The sequence below is a fragment of the Penaeus vannamei genome, chromosome 26, assembly GCF_042767895.1.
Source record: "Penaeus vannamei isolate JL-2024 chromosome 26, ASM4276789v1, whole genome shotgun sequence".
NCBI lineage: Eukaryota > Metazoa > Arthropoda > Malacostraca > Decapoda > Penaeidae > Penaeus > Penaeus vannamei.
The window spans coordinates 23,402,752-23,417,751 of record NC_091574.1 but is presented as its reverse complement, the minus strand read 5'-3'; the positions used below and the strand labels follow the sequence as shown (position 1 = coordinate 23,417,751).

The 15,000-nt window shown below is 44.7% G+C and overlaps 1 protein-coding gene and 1 long non-coding RNA gene across 2 annotated transcripts in view; one reads left to right on the top strand and one right to left on the bottom strand.

Annotated features, from left to right (window-relative positions):
- The first annotated feature begins 916 nt into the window (after nucleotides 1-916).
- Nucleotides 917-2,492, top strand: LOC138866723 (uncharacterized). Its single transcript, XR_011399646.1, has 3 exons — nucleotides 917-1,152; nucleotides 1,290-1,394; nucleotides 1,501-2,492. It is a non-coding gene; the product is annotated as an uncharacterized lncRNA (long non-coding RNA).
- Nucleotides 2,493-8,273: 5,781 nt separating this feature from the next.
- LOC113807490 (pancreatic lipase-related protein 2) overlaps nucleotides 8,274-15,000 on the bottom strand; it is an 8,501-nt gene continuing 1,774 nt past the window's right edge. The window contains exons 3-9 of the mRNA XM_027358752.2: nucleotides 13,584-13,738; nucleotides 13,076-13,173; nucleotides 11,768-11,921; nucleotides 10,655-10,767; nucleotides 9,859-9,991; nucleotides 9,385-9,556; nucleotides 8,274-8,444 (exon numbers count right to left, since the gene is read on the bottom strand). Coding sequence (XP_027214553.2) covers nucleotides 8,378-8,444; nucleotides 9,385-9,556; nucleotides 9,859-9,991; nucleotides 10,655-10,767; nucleotides 11,768-11,921; nucleotides 13,076-13,173; nucleotides 13,584-13,738 — 892 coding nt within the window. The 3' untranslated portion in view covers nucleotides 8,274-8,377. The remainder of the gene's footprint in view (nucleotides 8,445-9,384; nucleotides 9,557-9,858; nucleotides 9,992-10,654; nucleotides 10,768-11,767; nucleotides 11,922-13,075; nucleotides 13,174-13,583; nucleotides 13,739-15,000) is intronic.

The following is a 15,000-nucleotide window of genomic DNA, read 5'->3' as shown; positions in this document are numbered from 1 at the left end:
ACACACACATAGACACACAAACACAAATACACACAAACACACACACACTAATAATACTTTGAAGGAAATCACATCAACGCAAGCATATGTGGGAACTGGAGACGCGAGTACATAATTGTCAATCCGGACGGACAATTGGGAATGATCTGATCCTTCGATTCTTGCATAAAGTTGAGCAGTGCAACAAGATGAAGAGAGAGAGAGAGAGAGAGAGAGAGAGAGAGAGAGAGAGAGAGAGAGAGAGAGAGAGAGAGAGAGAGAGAGAGAGAGAGAGAGAGAGAGAGAGAATGTATATACATACATATATATATATATATATATATATATATATATATATATATATATATATATATGTATGTATGTAGAATATTGCGTGTTTAAGTTTTGTCATATGCTTCCAGTGATAAAGTTTTCTTTGATTATATATTTTTTTTATAGAAAATGGTTCTAATTTTATTTCATTTTTTGCTGCTGGCAATTTTGATTTGAAATATCTTGGTATGTGGACTATGTTATGTGAAACATACGTGTATATAGGTAGGCTGATGTACAACTGAATGACTGGATATTTGTCATTTTGAGTCAGATGTCCTGTTTATCCAGTGAAAAAAGATAAAATATATGATATGGTCTAGACGTTGCCGCGTTTTCCCGCCAAATTTACCTTAGCAACAAGTAGCCCCGCCCCTTGCAGAATCTATAATTAATGAAAGAGTATGGTTATACCGGAAGGTAGAGTTTGAGACGATCACTGGTGTGAAGATATACATGCACAGTAAGAATGAAATTTAAACATGCATTAACTAATTCTTGATAATAGCTCATTTGCACATGTGTTTTCCATCCTTGAAGTTGATTGGTTCACGCACGAGCAGCGCTTTGTTCTGATTGGTCCGCGTGTACTCTGCATTATGATTGGCTGCGAAAGCCTGTGTTAGGCGCCATCACCACCTGAGGAGGGTTTTTCGTTGACTGACACGCTAAGAAATTGCGTTTATGCAGTGACATTCTTGTTAACGCCAGTATTTCTGGGAAGAGTTGGCAGTTAAAGTGTTAAAGAACTGTTGGAGTCATAGTGATAACTGGGAAAGAGCGCTGGAGTTGGGCTTGTCACCTTGCAGTGATTTCTATCCTCACATGGTCCTCGTATTGGTTGGTATTAATTGTATATTGTATTTGCCTTTATATGAATATTGATGTGCTATTATTTCCATGTAGGTCCAATATGTGTCAAGTGCTAATACCTGATATGATGCTTCATATAAGTGAAATTTTCTCATATATGCAAGGGTGCAGGCTGGCTACCTGTCGTGAGATGGTGTACCTGTCGTGACGTGACGTGCCTGTGGTGATGAGGTGGTGAAGCGTCAGTGCTACCTGCTTTGGGATACGATGTAAATATTTTTGTTTATGTGATGAATTTGCTTGTTTGTCATTTCTGCGGTACTAACCTGATTGATAGATACCGCTAATATTAGGGAGGGTGTTTCCTTTCCGCAGAAGGTGAAGGAGGCAGGGTGCGTCCGGCAGGATGTCCTAGGCCGGAGGATACAGCGACGCTGCAGCACACTCGGCCATCGCGGCGGCTATGGCGAAGTATGAACGCGACGGATATTTCGGTTAGGAATACGGATGTCGTTGTTCCAGAGGACGGGAAACTCGACCTTGAGGCCATCGATGTAACATCGAAAGCGGCGCAAAACCCGCCGACGAGGGCGGGCCACCCTGTTCATCCTGATTATACTACAATCGTCTCTATATACAATGCTGACTATGCCAAGGTTAATATGCTGATTCATTGGGAATGTTACGAGGTAATTGTAATATTACGTCCACCGCTCCGACATCGATGATATTTGTGTAACGCTCTATCCTGCCGGGAATACGTGGTGGAGGTTTTGTTTCTTCGGCGGGGGTTAGGGGGGCGGCAATGGAAATTCATGTGAATAACCATGGTTATTTTCACTGTGCGTTATATTATTAGTGTTATTTAACCCCGCGTTTTCCCTGGAACCTTTCATGCCCTTCCCTGCTATCGGGGCCAAGTTTGTCGCAAACGGGGGTTTTGCGGGCAATAAAACCTACATATTTGCATTGTATAGAGTGAGAGGAATCCAACGATACCAAAACTATCGATATCGGAGAGGCGGAGGTAATATAGAAAATTACCATACATTCATTTATATATACGGTAGATATGCAAGTCTAGACTGATAAATATTCCTTTTTTTGTGTGTAATTAATGTTCATTGAGTCGGGCTGTATATCTATAGATAGTTCAGAGTTTATTTCATATATTTATGTGAATAGGCCTCAAGTCTTTTGAAAACATAAGAAAAGCAAAGCATTACACATCATTAATTTATGTATCAAGAAAGCCCAGATTTAAATTAACTGTGGTACTTTGTTCAGTGAGCTGTATTTCAGTACATGGGTACCAATGTTTTATTTGTTTGCAGCTCGAATGTCTCCAAGAAAGGATTAAACCGTGTGCAAGAATCCAAGAGATTATTCTTGATTCCCTTATTGATGCAGGTGATGGTGACACGCTGCACTGGTGGCCCTACAGTGTGACGTATTCTGTAGTTGGAGATACTGTGGGCTACAATATATATATATATATATACACATACATATGTCGGTAGTCTTATAATATAAGGGAAATGATATGTTAATTCATGTAATATGTAGCTTTTTGTATTTTAAAAGACATTCGCCAGAGGAGACATATTTTATTATAACTACCAGTGACGTGTCTGGTGAGTTTTATTTTTAATTTCTTACATGTTGCTACTAACATGTACATGCACTATCCTGGTTCTCCCTTCCTCCCTTTCTCTCTGTCCCCCTCCTCCTCAGGAGAAGGACTGGGCGAGGGGCGGCCTCTCACGAGTTCGCTCGGACCCGACCCCGCAGGGGCGGCCGCCCTCCCCTCCGCTCCTTTCGGGTTGAAATCTCATCTTTTTCAGTACACCGATAATGATTTCCTCTCTCTCTCCTTCTCTTTCTCTCTCTCTGTCCCTCTCCTCTCTCTCTCTCTCTCTCCTTCAGGAGAAGGACTGTTGGGCAGGATCATCCTGAGGGAAGTGAGCCAGGTGGCCATAAAGCCTGAGTTGGCGATCACGGATTGAGCAGGTAATAGGTCTTGTGCCAGTCTCACGGTGCAGCCGTTGGTTGGACACATGGTCCCGCCAACAGTACCCCATGATCCGGTGCAAGGACCTATTACAAAAGGTATCAAGTCGAGACTCCAAGGCGCAGGATAGTGTCCAGGTTTCACTACCGTATAGCAAAACTGGCACTATCAGGGCCTTGAAGACACGAAGCTTGGTCCTTCTGCACAGGTACCGGCATCTCCAAATACTCGAGAGATTTCATGACCCCTGCTGCCAGGCCAATCCGTTTGCTGACTTCATGGTCTGACAGCCCAGAGTTATGAACTACACTGCCAAGGTATGTAAAGCTCTCTGTGACTTCAATGTCCTCGCCGCAAGCACGTACCGACTGAACAGGTTCTCCTAATATGTCCCCAAAGACCTGGATCTTGGTCTTTGTCCAGGAGACCTCTAGACCCAAGGGCTTCGCTTCATTACTAAATGCATTAAGAGCCACCACTAAGGATTCCAACGACTCAGATAGAATGGCAAAATCATCAGCAAAGTCAAGGTCGGTAACCTTGATAATGCCCAGAGTTGCTCCACAATGACTTTGAACAGTAACTCTGCCCAGTATCCAGTCCATGCAAGTGTTGAAAAACATTGGTGCAAGGACACAGCCTTGCCTCACTCCTGAACTAACAGGGAAGAAGCTTGACAGGCCCCCACCACACTTTACAGCACTTTCAGTACCAGTATACAGACTTGCTATTAGTCCAATAATCCTTGTTGGAATTCCTCTCAGTCTCAAGATCTCCCAGAGTGATTCCCGATGCACCGTATCGAATGCCTTCTTGAGGTCGATGTAGGCTGCAAGCAGCCCACGCCCGAACTCACGACGACGCTCTATAATGACTCGGAGCAATAGGATACGGTCTATTGTTGACTCGCCAGGAGTGAATCCAGATTGCTCCAGTCTCTGATGCCTCAGTAGGTGCTCTCTGATACGTCTCAGAAGGATGTGGGCAAGAAACTTGCCTGGTATACTGAGCAGTGTGATACCTCGGTGGTTGCTGCAGTCCTATCGGTCCCCCTTCCCCTTCCAGAGAGGGATGACCACACCCCTCAACAGGTCAGGGGGAACGGTACCAGACCGCCAGATGGCAGCCAGGACAACATGCAACCCCCGCGCCATAGGTTCACCACCAGCCTTTATCAATTCAGCTGGGATGCCGCATATACCAGCTGATTTACCACTCTTCAGGTTGGAGGTCGCCCACCTAACTTCAGTTAGGGAGGGGGCATCCTCACTGATGGATGGGTCCGGCAACGGAATCTCGGCTCTACCCGCATTCAAGTTAACTGTTGGTGGGTCAACCTGGTACAACTGCTCTAAATACTCAGCCTAACGCTCCCGCACCGCAACAGGATCTGAGATGATCTGACCACTTACTGCGAACTGTTGTCACCTGTGAAGGGCTTGGAGTTCAGCTTTCTCAGGGCTTGGTATGCAGGACGAAGGTCATTTACTAAGAAATGGCCTTCTACCTCCTATAATTATAGTTTTTCTTATTCGCATTATCTCCCATTGTATTAACCGATAATATAATGATAATAATATCATATACATACATAATATATATATATATATATATATATATATATATATATATATATATATATATATCTATATATATATATATATATATATATATATATATATATATATATATATATATATATATATATATATATATATATATATACACATATACATATATAATATTATCATCAAAAATTATTATATTCTAGTCTCAGTTCCTTCGGCAACTAAGGCTGGCCATCGCCGTCATCAGGCATCCTGGCTTTGATTCCAGTCCCTCCAAACTGATCTTCACTGCAGTCTCCTCAAGGACCTGCTCTAGGGCCTTGCGGCGGAGGAAGCCCTTTGGCATGGTGAGCTCCAGCTCAACGGCGAACGCCCTCTCCTTGCCAGGAGTCTTCCCCGAGACCCGGAGGAGTGCCTCCAACCCCGCCTTGATTTCGTCGGCGATGAGCTGGAGAGCGAGCTCCTACTGGTCGCCTGCGAGGTGCGCCGAGAAGCTCCTTACGGACTCCATCTCGGCCTCGCCGACGACCTCGGTCTCCTGCATATTATTCAAAGCTGTGCGAACGACCGCATCGTTGTCCTTTTCGCGATCGACCGCGCTCTCCATCTCGGCCTCGCCGGTCTCCTCCTCTGGCCTTGAGATGACCGTGGCACCCGAAAGCCTAAAGGAGTACCGACGCCACCTCAGGGCGTCCTCTTCAGCGGCGACCTCAAGCGCCTCCTGGTTCCCTTCGGGCGTGAGGGTGACGCTACCTCCCGTCAAGAAGGCATAACGTCCCCAGCTCGGGGTCTCCTCCTCCTCGGAGGCGACGTCCTCGGTCTCCTCGTCCTCGCTGTCCTCTTCGCGGTCGACCGCGCTCTCCTTCTCGGGCTCGCTGACCGCCGCTTCCGGCTGAGCAACCTGCAGTTGCAAAGCCAGATCCAGATCGGCGGCCACCGTCCGTCTCGTCCCTGGCGGGCCCAGCTGGAGGGCCTTCAGGGCCGACGAAATCTCCTCGGCCAGCATCCGACGCGTAGTCGCCATGTCGCCGACTGCGACGTTCAGCGACACCGTCCGGAAGGGCGCGTCTGCCTCCTAGGGCGCGAGGGGGCGGTCCTCCTGCAGGGTAAAGGCACATGCTGTACTTGCAAACAATAAGGAAATGTGTGTGTAATGAATATATGAATTCAAAGTGTTTTTTTCAAAATTCACAAATTTCTCAAAATGAATTAAATGGTTTCTTCCATTTTTTTCTTCCTTTTTTACATAGATAGAATAAGTGCAAAAAAATGTTTTTCTTTCCTTTTTTGCGAGAAGCTAAATTGATTTCTTTCTCAAAACAAACTAAAGTGATTTCTTCCTTTTTTTTGGTAAATTTGGATAAAGGCGTCACCAAAGAATCGATGAAAACTATACAGCCTTGAAGATATTTAATTAATGATCACTTTTCATTAAATAAACTTGCCTCGCAAATTAATAATAACAAAGTTACTTAATTATCAAAATAAATATATTTAAAGGTGAGATTCCCACGATTTCTGAGGGAATACTGACTAAATTCTCCACTGCTGTAATCATGGTACCGATTAAGTCACTATAGTAATATAATGCAACCCTGCAACCCCCAGCCCCCGCCCAGGAAGACAAAGAATCCTCCTCCGGTTTCACACGATACCCTACGAGACTAATTTGAAAATTGAATTTCATAGCTTGCAATAGCATTTGATTCTTTGGTGATGCCTTTTTCCAATAATACCCTTTTCCTGTGTTCACGAAGCTGAGCGGATTCTTCAGCGCAATCGATTCATCAGGATTCGTGGAGGTGCCTTCGATCGCGCCCCCCGCTGTCTCTCTCCTGGTGTAGGCGAGGCCGCAGGGCAGCCTCGCCTCCCGCTCATCAGTTGCAACGCCTCGCCCTTCATGCTCTGCTCCTGCTGGTGCTTGGCGGGCTGCTTCTTTTCCTTGCTCGCCTGCTGGTGCTTGGCGGCTGCTTTCTCTCCTTGCTCGCCTGCTGGTGCTTGGCGCGCTGCTTTCTCTCCTTGCTCGCCTGTTTGTGCTTGCCAACCTGCTGGGACTGAGCGACGGGCATCGGCATGCCGGGAACGTATTTGTTGGGCTTGAGTCCCAGCCCTTCACCAGCTCCCACAAGCCCGACTTCCCGGACTGGCTGGTGTTCGTGCTTGTAGCGATCCTGGCCAGCTGCTGCGGCAGGAGCCTGACGAGGGCGGCCTTCATGTTGCCAGGCCCTGCTACCACCAGCTCTCCAATCAGCAGTTCGCCCGTCTTTGCAACGAACGCCTTCATCATCTGCTTCACCACCAACTTGAGGTGCTGAGCGCGGTTCTCAACGGCCTTTTGCTGCCGCTTCTGCGCCTGCTCGCTGTTGCCGTCCTTCTTGTCGTGCACCTGGAGCTCCTGCTGCAGGAGGACCTCGTAGGAGGCGGGAGTGCCCAGGGCGATCACGTGTTTGTGTCTGGGTGTTTATGTGTGTGTGTCTGCGTGCGTGTGTGTATCTGTGTCTTGTGTGCGTAGGCGTGTGTTGTGTGCCTGTATGTATGTGTCTGTGTGTTTTTGTGCGTGCATGTGTGTGAGTTTGTGTGTGTGTGTGTGTTTATTTACGTGTGTTTGTGTGTGTAAATATATATCTACACACACACACACACACACACACACACACACATATATATATATATATATATATATATATATATATATATATATATATATATATATATATATATGTATATGTATATATATATATATATATATATATATACACGTATACACACAAATGTGTTCATATATATCTGCACACACACACACACACACACACACACACACACACATATATATATATACATATATATACACAAATATGTGTGTGTGTGTGTATATTTTCACACACACACACACACACACACACACACACACACACACACACACACACACATATATATATATATATATATATATATATATATATATATATATATATATATACATATACACACACACACACACACCAGTATTTCGAAAGGTGAGTCGACTGAAAAAGCCGAAACTAAGGAAAAATAGTTTGTTCTGTGTTCTTTTATAAACGTAAAAGAAACTGATTTACCCAGTTTCGTCTCATTAAAAAAAAACAAAAAAAACAAACAAACAAACAAACAAACATAGCAAAGAAATAAAAGGTACTATGAGCAAGAGGAAAAGACATGAAGCACCGTCATCCTTGGCAGCTGCATTCGGAATGTTTATAAATTTTACCCACAAGGTTCATCTCAGATCACGGACCTTTAATACTGCCTTTGTTTACTCCTAGGTTGCGGGGAATCCAGCTGGCCGGAGCCACTGCGAATTACCGTAAACAACTGTCCAAATAAAACAGATAATATATCAGAAATTATTTACTTCTCAAAACGAGCTATTACTTGTAATCTAAAGCACAGAGGAATCTTGCATCATTGGCAAGAAGGATAGGAAATATTGTTGAAATTCTTGCTCTTCGTGATCAGTCATATGGTTTCACGGCCTGTCTCGGGAACCACTACGATTTAACGTAAACAACTCTCCCAAATAAAACAAATAATATATCATAAAACGTTTACTTCTCATCGATGGCAAGAGGGACAGGAAATATTAATGAAATTCTTGCTCTGCGTGATCAGTCATATGATTCCACGTTGTTTGAAGTCACTGGACATCTCCGAGTGCAAAGGGTGATGTAGGATTCGTTCTGAGGAAATACGTTCCCTCGAGCCTGGAAGGAAAATATAAATAGACGTAGAAGGGAAGCGTTCAGTCACATACGAAAGTCGTTGTATGAATGAGGCTTCGAAACCTTAACCTATAAAATACGTGTCGCATTATTTATCTGTTACATGAGCTGTGTTACTGAATTTACACATCGATTTGAGTAAATAATGTATATTTCATGAACTGGTGTTCGTATTGAACTGAACTGATGAAATATAATTGAAATAGAAATAATGCACTTTTTACTTCCAGCCACTGGTATGGTCATCAATTAACACAGGGTTTCCCAACCTGGGACCATAGAGCCGTACAGTATGAAAATTTTGACGTCGAATTTAATTGAATTTTATCTCACCTGCAGCACCTACATATAATAATCTCTCATATACCAATTAACTGGATTTTTCCCATATCGTGTTTTATCCTGTGGCTATTGACACCATTGCACTGTTCATAACTATTATCTAGTCTCAAATAAATTAAAGTGAGTTTATGTAACAATTGTATTTAATTCCTAGATTGAAAATGGGTTTATTGCGGATGTGACTCGCAACTACTACGGGGATGAGGCCCGAGATAGCTAGATGAATCACTGAACGGGGTCATGCGGATTATCATATATTGGTCAAGGGCCACTGAATTAATAGAAAGGCTTCTGTGAATGTTGTGGTGAACACTAAACTTCAAACTTACCTTAAAGAAACTGCATTAAGAACCTCGCATTGTTTTTAATTGCGAATACAAGCATACTTAACTGCGTTGTAATCAATTATGTTCATTTATCGAATGCAAGGATAGAGCAAAATCTTTCTTTCCTTGTAAATTGAAAAAAAATGTGGCGTTTGAAGAAGAAAAAAATAAAGCATCAGCAAAGAGCACCACCAGTAATAAATAAATAAAAACATATCCTAAATCTACCCAGGCTCTTCAAGAAAGCCGCCTACCCTTGCTCCGCCGGGAAGCCCATGTCCAGGCAGCCGGAGGCGCAGTCGGGGCAGCCGCCGGTGAAGAAGGTGTCCCAGTCGCTGCAGGGCCACGCGCGGAACATCTCCTCGGCGTTGCGGGCCCTCAGGCTCTCCACCCAGTAGGCCGTGGCGCGGGCGTGACTGCAGCCGCCTGGGGGAGGGGTGGGCGGGTTAAGGGGAGAAAGAATAAGAGAAATAACTTTTATTACTATGCAGCGAAAGAGATTAACGTAGACAAACAAACGAGAATATAAATGATAACGATACCGATGCCATAATCCAAGAATGCGGCAATGATAACCACAAAGCCATGGAAATCCTAAATATAAAAACAAAAAATTCTCAGCTACCACATCACCCCATACTTCCCTCCATATCCTCCCCCCTCCTTCCCCGCAATCTTTTAGCCCCAGCCTCCCTTAGACACAAACTCCCCATCCCCGATTTCCTCACCGAAGAGATCAGTCCAGTCGCTCCGGACGTCGTTGGAGGACGAGCGAGCCGCCAGCGCGCATCCCGGCTGGTGCATCCCGCCGTTCGGGTAGAAGTCCGTGTGTCCGATGGCTTCGAAGAGTCCTATGCATCCCTGGAGTGTGTCGAGAGGTTGGTGAGGACTCAGAAGGGGTTTGGTCTATTGCATTTTTTTACTTCCAGCCACTGGTATGGTCATCAATTAACACAGGGTTTCCCAACCTGGGACCATAGAGCCGTACAGTATGAAAATTTTGACGTCGAATTTAATTGAATTTTAATGATTTTGCATTTCTTTAAAGGAAGTAGGTTGGGTGCTGGAAATACTGTGTTCTTAGGGCAGTGGATTGGAGAGGAGGGTAGAATAGAATATACAAATAGAAAACGTTGACAGAAACAGAGTGGAGATAGAGGAGATCTGTGCAAACCTGGTATATTTTAAGAGGCTGGTGAGAAAGGACTTTTTCCGTTTTTTGAGGCAAATTTTTTTATATGACTAACATAGTGAAAGATGGGAGGGATATAGATGATTTCGGAAAGAATGGCACTTTCGAACCTGGAAGCATTTCGAGAAGCTGACGAAAAACGGAAAAGATTCCGTCGGTAATAAAGTGATAATGTGTAGATGAGACATGATATAGAGGAGAAAGTAAAGGTTTGGGAAAATATAGGAAATAAGAGACATATAACACTAACAGTTAAGGAAAACGCATAGAAATAATAAAACATGTCACTAAAATCCTTCCAACATAAAGCTCAAACCCTCCATCTTGATCACCTCGACAAGGGGCCCGCTGTTGGCATGCAAGATATCCACGAAGGCGGCGTCAGACTTGTCAATGCGAGCGTCGCCGGACTTGTTGTAGAAGAGCGGACCGGCCGGGTCGAGGCCTGAGGGGCGAGGGCAGGTTACTTTAACTTCTGATCCGTTTATGGCACAAGTTTATCGCGTTTTAAGTATACTCATTTGTAACAGGATACACGAAACATTCACCAACATGAAAACCAAGAAAGTAAAGTAAAATAGAAGGGCAGATTCTCGTTGCTGACTAAAGTCACAACCATAAAGGTCGGTTAGGATTCATTGGGATAAAGTATGAATATGCTCTTGACATGCAAATCGCAGACATCTATCTCCCTAAACAAAATATTTGAAAACAGAGCCATTGCTTCACAGCGACCCAGGAAAGTTTGCCACGCTTCCCGAGTGGATCTGAAATGGTGGGATAGAAAAATGAGAACATATTTTGTAACGGATGAATATGGATGATTTTTAGATCACTCTAATACAAATGACATTGCTAATAGTGGCGATAAGTCGGATGATAACGTAGGTGTGATGTTCTCATACCTAGGGCGTGTAAATATTTTGTGGAAGGCAATTTTTCACCGGGCGGGTAATTTCACATTTGCTTACCGTTGGCAGCAAACCTTCAATAATTTCACACAGTGACAGACCTTACGCCTTTTTAGCGATGAAGTAATGGCACACGCGACACATTTTTCTCGGTGAAATGTATATACACCGACACATTCTCTTCCATGAAATTAATACACACCGACACGTTCTCTTTGTTGAAGTGAATACACACCGACACGTTCTCTTCGGTGAAGTGAATACACACCGACACGTTCTCTTCGGTGAAGTGAATACACACCGACACGTTCTCTTCGGTGAAGTGAATACACACCGACACGTTCTCTTCGGTGAAGTGAATACACACCGACACATTCTCTTCGGTGAAGTGAATACACACCGACACGTTCTCTTCGGTGAAGTAAATACACACCGACACGTTCTCTTTGTTGAAGTGAATACACACCGACACATTTTCGCCCCGTAAACTGAGAACAAGCCACATTGCCCGCCGTGAAATGAACACATTCCCACCTGTAACTCGCGCCACCTGTCCCGACGTAACGCGCTTCCCCGTCATGCCGGCCGTGTGCGCCCCGAGCGAGTGGCCGACGATGTGCAGCTGCGACGCCTGCAGCCCCGTGGCGTCGTGCAGCCAGTCCAGCAGCCCGGCCGTGTAGTTGCTCACCTGAGGGACGGAGAGGGCCTCGTGTGATAAAAATCGAGAAAGTTTTATTAGGAAAAGCAATGGAATTAGTGTAGCGGCGGACCGTGGGGTGCCAGGCTCTGGAGCAGAGGAAGTGTTGCGTCCCTTCGGTCGGGGCGCGAGTCACTAGTCTAAAAGAAAGAAGAAGAAGAAGAAGAAGAAGGAGAAAATGGATCGAGCATTCATCGTTTCATTTTTGAAGCCGTCAAAAATTCCGTCGAGGGGGGCCCGTCGTTCCTCACAAAGGGGGGTGATGGGACCAAGCTGAAGGCTCGGAACCAGCACGGCCTCACACGCCATCTTGTTGACCACCTGGCATTGGGATACGTTTTGTACACTTAGAGCAGAGTGAAGTAGAAAATTTATATTTTATGATCATGTGTGGTGGAGGCAAGGTGATTTGGTATCTTTGGTAGCTTAAAAAAATAATCGATTTTTTATTTTTATTTTGGCAATTTTTTTCTGTATGTTTTAGGAGTCTAACGTAACCTGCGCATCGCCCATAACATACGCATCACGACCTGAATGATTCCTCTTCAATGTTCAATGCTAAGTATTGCATATACCGAGTAATTATGTAGTTATGCAACAACGTTATATGGGAGTAACCACAATAATTACAGAGCTAAGTCGCGCAATGTGATCAAACCAAGATGGCGCAGATCTTAGCTTAATTTTTTTCCGGCCGAAAACAGTAGGTTGCTCTCTCTCTTTACTCTCTCTCTCTCTGTATTGAATCGATTAACGTCAAACAATCGTATTTTAGGAAAATATGGGATGCGATTGAAATAAAATGCATCTAATGATATCTTATTGCTAATTCATTCTTTTTCTATTGGAATTTCGCGCCTCTAAGAATTCAGCGTTAAGACCGACCGCCTATGTCTACTCGCCCACGTCACACCGTTGAATTAGCGGGCGCGTCAGTAACTGGAGGGAAGTCATATTATTAATTACATAGTTCTTCGAATAAAACTGACATAACCCAAGTTTTAACCTTAGAACATATATGAACGCAAAACAGCGAAGCCATGTTCGTCCCTCTCGAAACCGCCAAGAAATTATCTGCAGTTCGTCCCCCTCTACATTGGGGATACGAGCACAAAAAAGAAAAGAAAAAAAAAATACACACGTACCCTGTAGACATTTTCGACGGCATAGTTATACCAAGGCGGGACCACCATCGTTCGCCAGTCCACGGAAATCACGTTGGCATCGTCCAGTTTCAGCAGCTCTGGTGGACGAGAAAATATTTTTTTTTGGGTGAGTGGCGAGTTGGAGAAATTATTGGCAGTTTTCACGCTCTGGTAGACTTGACTGAGGAATAATGGACGTTTTTTTTTTTCATTAAGGCTGAGGAAGTTGTCCTGTGAATGAAAAAGCTAATGGTTTCTTAAGACTATTTTCCTGAAATCGTAAATCCAGCTAAACATATACTGGGCTTCCTCATAACAAGAGAGCAAAAGCACCAACAAACAATTTCGAGAAATCAAAACGAACAAACAAAAACACAGAAACAAACAAACAAAAACAGAAATAAAAAAACAAACAAAAACAGAAACAAACAAGCAAAACTAAAACAAAAAAAAGCAACAAATAAAACAAAACCAAAACAAAAAAACAAGAACAAGCACCCCACCGGACCTGTCTTCGAGTCCAGAATCCAGCCACACTCGCCGAAGTCGTTGAAGCCGTGGTAGAGGACGAAGGTCGGGCGGCTGCCGGCGAAGGGCGAGTTGGAGAGGGACTCGGCGTCGTCGGGAAACAGACGGTAGTAGTCGCCGTCGCCGGAGTTCGAGCTGGAGTGGGCGGGTGGGTGGAAGAGTGGGTGGGTGGGCAGGGAGGGTGGGAGGGAGGTAATGGGAAGGGCAGGAGTGGGTGGGGCGAGAAGGTAGGGGTGGATGAGGGGTGGAGGAGAAGTAGGAGTGGAAGGGGGGTGGAGGAGAGGGAGGGAGTGGATGGGAGGGAGGTAATGGGAAGGGCAGGAGTGGGTGGGGGCGAGAGGGTAGGAGTGGATGGGGAGGGGGGGAGGATAGTGGTAAATGCAGGCATAGGTAGGGGTTAAGGATAGATGGTAAATGCAGGGCCAGCATAGAATGAATAAAGGAGGTGAAAATAGGAATAAAAGCAGCGTGAGAAGAAATGGTTAGGATAGTGACAGGTGAGCGGAGGTGGTTCGGGTTGCGGTAGGGGTTGGTAGGTAGATAGGGTAGGCGTTAAGGTGGGGTGGGGGAGCGGGAAAGGTAGGGATAGAGGTGGGTGGGAGAGGGTAGGGGGTAGATGCAGGGAGTTGAGAGCGGATGAGCGCGGCGGTAAGAGTAGGCGTTGGGTATATATGTGGGTAAAGGTGGGAGGACAAAGATGCGGGTTGGGTGGATAGGGGTGAAGAGAGAACGGTGTTTAGGTAGTAAGGGGAGAGAGTCGTGCTAGAGGTGGAAGGTGTAGGTGTAGGAGTTAGAGCAGGGGGAGGGGGAGGTAGACAGGGTACGTGTTAGGGTAGGGCGGGTGAGTGGAAAAGGCAGGGGTAGGGGTAAGGGAGGAAAGGACAGGGGTAGATGTAGGGATGGGGTGGGAGCGGAGGATAACGTAAGCAGAGGAAATAGAAGAAGAAGAAAAAGGAGAAGTAGAGGAAATGGTGATAGAATTTATGGGTGGAGAGACGGTGGTAGGAGGGAGGGGGGTAAAGACGAGTATTAAATATATCTTTTAAAGATTACTATATCTGTTTACGGACGCTTTTTCATGAATATATAAAAAGAGATATACAATTGCACCAGTGAATCTTTTTAGAACATGCATTCAAAAGGAACAAAAATTGCATGGATTTTGGGCACATTATAAGGAGAGGTATCCAGACGTAACATTAAAGCTAAGTAAAATCAGTTAACCATATGGAAAAAAATAGATCAGTGGTGTCTCCTATCCACAGACATTAAAAAAACAGATCCATATTGGGGATCAAACAGTGAAAGCCACATCAATAAATAAGTAAATTCACATGCACTGTATAGACAAACACACACACACACATATATCTATCTATCTCTATCTATCTGTCTGT